Source organism: Tetrahymena thermophila (assembly GCF_000189635.1).
Source record: "Tetrahymena thermophila SB210 genomic scaffold scf_8254691, whole genome shotgun sequence".
In the NCBI taxonomy this organism is placed as follows: Eukaryota; Ciliophora; class Oligohymenophorea; order Hymenostomatida; family Tetrahymenidae; genus Tetrahymena; species Tetrahymena thermophila.
This window is the reverse complement of record NW_002476457.1, coordinates 531492-537491: the sequence shown is the minus strand read 5'-3', so window position 1 is coordinate 537491 and position 6000 is coordinate 531492. Positions and strand designations below refer to the sequence as shown.

General features: G+C 19.2%; 4 protein-coding genes across 4 annotated transcripts in view; 3 read left to right on the top strand and 1 right to left on the bottom strand. All coding sequences in view use genetic code 6, as the record gives it.

The window, feature by feature from the left end:
• Positions 1-11, bottom strand: part of TTHERM_000323187 (hypothetical protein) — a gene marked incomplete at both ends in the record, with an annotated part of 335 nt that extends 324 nt beyond the window's left edge. Inside the window, one exon of the mRNA XM_012796862.1 lies at positions 1-11. This exon is cut by the window's left edge and continues 141 nt beyond it. Within this exon, the coding sequence (XP_012652316.1) occupies positions 1-11 (11 nt within the window).
• Positions 12-2015: 2004 nt separating this feature from the next.
• TTHERM_00323180 (transmembrane protein, putative) lies at positions 2016-2330 on the top strand (the record flags this gene model as incomplete). The annotated part of the gene is made up of 1 exon (XM_001013019.1): positions 2016-2330. One exon carries the CDS (start codon positions 2016-2018, stop codon positions 2328-2330), a length of 315 nt encoding a protein of 104 aa, XP_001013019.1.
• Positions 2331-2431: 101 nt separating this feature from the next.
• On the top strand, positions 2432-2986 carry TTHERM_000323179 (transmembrane protein, putative; the record flags this gene model as incomplete). The annotated part of the gene is made up of 1 exon (XM_012796861.1): positions 2432-2986. The coding sequence occupies one exon, from the start codon at positions 2432-2434 to the stop codon at positions 2984-2986; it is 555 nt and encodes a 184-aa protein (XP_012652315.1).
• Positions 2987-4858: 1872 nt separating this feature from the next.
• Positions 4859-5821, top strand: TTHERM_000323178 (transmembrane protein, putative; the record flags this gene model as incomplete). Its single annotated transcript, XM_012796860.1, has 2 exons — positions 4859-5379; positions 5611-5821. 2 exons carry the CDS (start codon positions 4859-4861, stop codon positions 5819-5821), a joined length of 732 nt encoding a protein of 243 aa, XP_012652314.1.
• Positions 5822-6000: the final 179 nt, after the last annotated feature.

Here is a 6000-nt window from a genome sequence, read left to right as displayed (position 1 = left end):
TGGAATGACATAAGAACAAGTTAAATAAGAAAGAAAGAATAAGTGATGAGAGATAAAAGTTAATAGATTATAAACAAAAAAATAATGAGTATAAGATTTAAAAATAATAAAAGAAAATATAAAAAATTGATAAGTTAAAAGTTTATGATACATCATACAAATAAGTAAACAGAAAAATTAATAATGTAGATTATTATGAATTTAGATTAAGAGTGATTGAATCTAATAAATAAGAATATGTAAAAATAGCAAATAATGACATAGATAACGTCTAAAATGACATGTTATAAATTTAAAAAAATAATAATATAACTTTTAAAGTTTAAGTTGAATTGATATTCATTATGATATCTTTTTATATTGTATTACAAGTTTGATGGAATTTTGCAATATGATACTTACTTCTTATCGCTGAAAAATCGCATGTTTTTTACTATTTAAAGTCTTCTAAAGCTTTAAATGCCTCCATACATAATGTACAGTAAATTAAATTGGATCTAAGACTACAAATTCTAAATAGTAATATTCTTAACTAGATTTCATATTTTAATATTTGCCATTAAATATTGTATTCAAATAATTAAATTATGAATTACTTTTTACTCCTCATTTATTAATATTTATTGAAAATAAAAATAAAATTTTAAATTCAATTTCAAATAAATTCATGAAATACATTCAATTTTTCTATTGAGATTTTACGGTAATATATTTTATTAGTTAAATATTTTATAAGAAAAATAAAAAATGGTAAAAATTAAAATTATATTTTGTGGTTGGCATTAATTACTACTATTATATATTGGATTTTTGATATCATTTATTTGAAACAGAGTGTATATTTATAAAAATTAAAATAGAAAAATTTATTTAATAAAAAAGTTTATTTATTAAATATCAATAAATAAATATATCTAAAAAGTTTTATTAGCTTAAATATATTTTAATTAACTTTTCTATTTTTAGACTTAATTGATAAAATGACTAAAAATGTTAAGCTAAGAAATTATATTTATTAAATTATAGACTTTCATTTTTAAAATTTTCACATAAATTCATAGACATAAATACTAAAAAACAGTAAAAAAAAAACATTTTCAGTTTAAATTTACTAAAAAATAAAAGAAACAATAGTTTATATACTTTATTTATTTTTTTCTTTAACTATCATTTTATAAAAACTTTTCTTAAAATTAAATTAATTAAAAGAATGATATATATACATCCAATTAACACTAAGGTTTAAAATAGAATAAAGCAAATTAATTAATAGAAATCAAAGTTGATAAGAAAGGCTAAATTTAGAGATATATATATTAATACTTATTTCAAATTTATGAAATATATAAAATTGATTTAAGATTTCTAAAAAGTTTACATTAAAAATATTTCTAATTCAAAAATATGTTATAATAACAACTATTTTACAAAATAGAAAGCATTTTTTAATAGTTTCATTTATAAATTAAGAATTCCTTCATGATATGATTTTTTTATATTATGCAGTAATCAGGTAGCAACCTTATATGATAAAGTATATAAAAATATTGATTTAAATTAATATTAGTATTCAGATAGAAGTCATATAGATTGACAGTCAGAAAAATTTATTTAAAACATTTTTACTATCTACTTAATTAATCAATTAATAAAAAACCCAAATTTTTTTTTCATTCGAAAGAAATTAATTACATACAAATTTTGAATTTCTATGAAATAGATTGATAAAGTTAATGTTTTAAAGAGTAAAGAGTTTTTAAAGAAAATTTTATTGTATGCCATCTTAAAAGACTTTTCTCTATTAGTATTTCATTTTTTCAACTTTATTTGTTTTAAATATCTTAAATATAGAGCTATTTTAAAGTTTTCAAAATATCTTAAAGTTCATTACTTTAAAAAAGATATTGATTAATATATTAAAATATACAATTTAATTAAAACAAAAGAATTAATAGAACAAAAACAACAAAAATAAATAAATAAATAAATAAGTATTATCATTTATCCTGGTAGAAATGAACAATAACAGCTAAAATTTTTAATATCAGTACCTTCAAGACCCTCAGTATAGTAATAACAGCTATAATCCTTAATAGGTTTAATTAAACTAACCATTAATTTACAATCAAAATAGCAATTATAATGAGTTTAGCTATCAATATCCTTAGTATTCAGTAGGAATAAATTAAAACAATTATCAATAAAATTCAGCTTTTGTGATTAACACAAATCCAAATCTCATAAATATTTAATACTCAAGTCCTGAAATAATATATTGCACAGCTTCAATTAAATCTACAAAAAAAATAGTAATGATGGAGTAGGAGTGAGTGGTATAGTTAACGCACTATAGCAGATTTATTCAGAATTAAATTTAATCATCCCTAATCTCAATTTAATTGGAAAATTTAATCTATTATCAGCTTATTCAATGGAAACTAAGGTACTACAACAAGTTATTGATAAAAATAGAGGTATTTAAAATGAAATTATTAGAGACAGTAAATTTTTTTATTGTTGTAAGTCTCTTTAAACAAGAATTAAAAAGTATTTTAACTATTTACTTACTATTTTTTCTCTTTCATTAGTCGCCTTGATAATAGGATATCCAATTTATCTCTATAATTCTGATTCTATATATGTATTAATTGCTCCTTTTGCTTTTCAAATTTTACTATTAGCTATTTAGATATTAATTTTACTAATTTCCATACTAAATACTAAACCAAAGCTAATTAAAATGAATCTTGTATTAAGTATCTTGAATTTTGCTTATAGTTTTATAATTATGATTGTTTCTAATATTTTTGAGGTTCATACATTTAGTGGATATACAGGGTTGCGTTTTGGAATTTAAATACCTTGCAGTTTTTTATTGTTTATTAGTATTTCTTTATCTGGATTTCTGATAGCTAGTGTTAGAAGATTTTTAATTCTTGTAAAGTAGCTAGACTAGATTGAGTTTACTATTAATAGTTGTATTTGAATAATAAAAAAGATATTAATAACATAAATAAAAATATTTATATATATATTAATAAAAACAATTAACTTAATATTAAATTTGTATTAAAATTTAATTTAAATAGAAGATTCACTTCTTAATATTTCTAATATTTTTTATTTTGTAGAATTTTGTTTGCTTATGATGTTTATTTAATATAAAATTCAGTTCAAAAAACCTTATATTAACTAAAAAGTAAAAATAAAAGATAAATATGGATAGTATTTCTTAAATTAAAGCAATTAATTCACTATTCAATCAAATTTATGAAGAAAGAGTTTAATAATAAATATTAATTTTTTTTTATTACTTGGAGTAAAATAAATAAGTTAATATATTTAAATATTAGTAAAAAATAAATATTTTTATCATAAAAAAGAATAATTAATTTTTCTTAATAATTAAAAAATATTCAGAATTTTTAGAATTTTATTTATCTTATTAAAGTATTTTTTTAATAGTTTTTAAAAAATTAAAAATATTGTTAGTAAAGAGTGTTAGTTAATTGACTAGAAACTCACTACTAAATTCGAAATAAATTTAGAAAGAGTAAATAAATACGATCTCTTCTAATTAAAATACCATAAATCTTCATTAGTAAAAGCAACTTCAAAACACTTATTTCCCCTATTTATTGCCATCTTTTAATCTTGAATCAATTTTTTATATACTGTAAATGCTCATTAATTAAGGCATTCCTTAAGTATCTTTTTTGCTCAAAAAAAAGTGCCATATTCAAAAAACAAATTAAATCTTTGAATGAAAATTTTTCTTTTTTTCTTCATTCAGGTTCTAACTTGCTCCAAAACCATTTTTTATTTCTTTTTAATTTTTTTTATTAAATATAAAATCATAATTATTGTCCTACTAAATTTATATTTCTTACTCAAGAAACTAAATTTACAAATAATCACAACTGAACTTTCTTAATTAATCTGTAAGTGCCATAATAAATGAGCGTATTATAGATATAGATATTTTTTTTCTTTTTCTTAAGTTTTTGTATTATTTTCTATTACTTGATAAAAATTAGCTGAATAGATAAAATAGAAGAAAAATTTTTAATACATAATTAAAATTAGAGTTCTAAATTTAGAAATTAAAATTTATGTTATTGTATCAATGTTAAATAAATATAAACAAAAATACAATATTAATATCTATTTATATTAATGTTTTAAATTTACTCAAATGATCATCGAAATAAAACCAAACTAAATAATGGCTATATGATATTATTAACTTAAAATATGTATGTATTAATCACTTTATTTACCGATTTCGAGTATCTATTTATTTGAATGGCTAGCTTTCAGTTTTTATGATTTGAGTTAAAGAGTAAATTAAATAATAAGTTATATAGAAAATTAATTTGAAATATTGTTAGTAATTGAATAGGTGATAAATTTAATTTTCAAAAATTAACTTCTTTCTACTTAACTAAAAGTAAATAAGTAAATAAATAATTTCTTCTAAAACTTAAAATTTAAAACTAAATTTAAACTTGATGAAATAGATAAATTAAGAAAAATGAAAAAAACTTGATAATTTTTTGCATAGTAAAAATATATTATTTTATTTTAAAATATCTTATTCATTTTCATAATAAAATTATTTCTCTGTAAGTATTTTTGTTGTATTTTATTTGTTTTTTTTCTTTTTTTTCTTGATGAAATAGAAATCTTAAAAAAATAAAAAAATATCTATCATATCCACTATTAATTAATTAAAATTTTTGGTTTAAATCTGATTTTCATTAGCTTTCTTTTTAATAAATAAATTTTAATTAAAATACAAAAAACTATAAATAAAATTCAAAGTAATTTAGAAAAAATACAATTTTAGTAGACAAAAATGAACTATAACAATCAAGATATTTACAATCCAAATTTTCAAGTTGCTTAGCATAACAATATTATAAATCCTCAGCCTTATCTTGTAGGATAACCCATAGATAAAATTCCTAATAATAATTTTGGTTATCAATACCCGAAATAGAATGTAGAAGTATATCCGATTTCTTATCAATAAAATCCTGCTTTTCAAGTTAACCCAAATCCTAACATTATAAGCATTTAATACTCAAGTCCTGAAGTTATATACTGCACAGCTTCGATTAGATCTACAAGAAAACATTATAATAATGGAGTAGGAGTAAATGGAATCATTAATGCATTATAACAGATTTACTCAGAATTAAATTTAGTCATTCCTAATCTAGATTTGATAGGACGTTTCAACTTTCTATCAACTAATTAGATGGAAAATAAAGTGTTTCAGCCAATGATCAACAATAACAGAATTATTTAAAATGAATTAATTAGAAATTGTAAAGTATTTTATTGCTGTAAAACTCTATAATCAAGGGCTACTAAGTAATTTTACTAAATCCTAGTTTTGTAATTTATAGCTGCTTTAGCATTAACTATTGGATATCCATTTTATTTTTCAAGTTCTGATTCAGTTTCTCAGTTAACTGCTCCATTTATTATTCAAATTTTGCTAATTTACATTTAGATTATATTGCTAACAGTTTCCTTAGTATGCACTCTACATAAACTTCTAAAGTTTAATTATCTATTAATTATATTAAATTTTTTTTTTAGCTTTATAATAATTATGGTTTCTTCGATTGTAGAGTTTAATTCTGATGGTAATAACAATACAGCACTACGTTTTGCAATTTAAATACCATGTATTTTTATCTTGATGTTTTCATTAGTGTCTAACTCAATTATCTTAGTATCCACAAAAAGATTTCTTGTTTTAGTAAAGTAATTAGACCAAAATGAATTTGTAGATGGAAATTGTATTTGAAATTGAATAAGCGCTTTAATTAATAGTGTATAAATTAAAATTTTTTAAAAATAATTTTTCATATGTCCTTGACTTTTTGTATATTGTATTAAATTTTATATTCTTTCCAATTTACATTACTAAAAAAGATCATTCTCATTTTTATGTGATAATAAGAAAGGAATAACTTTAAATTTTAT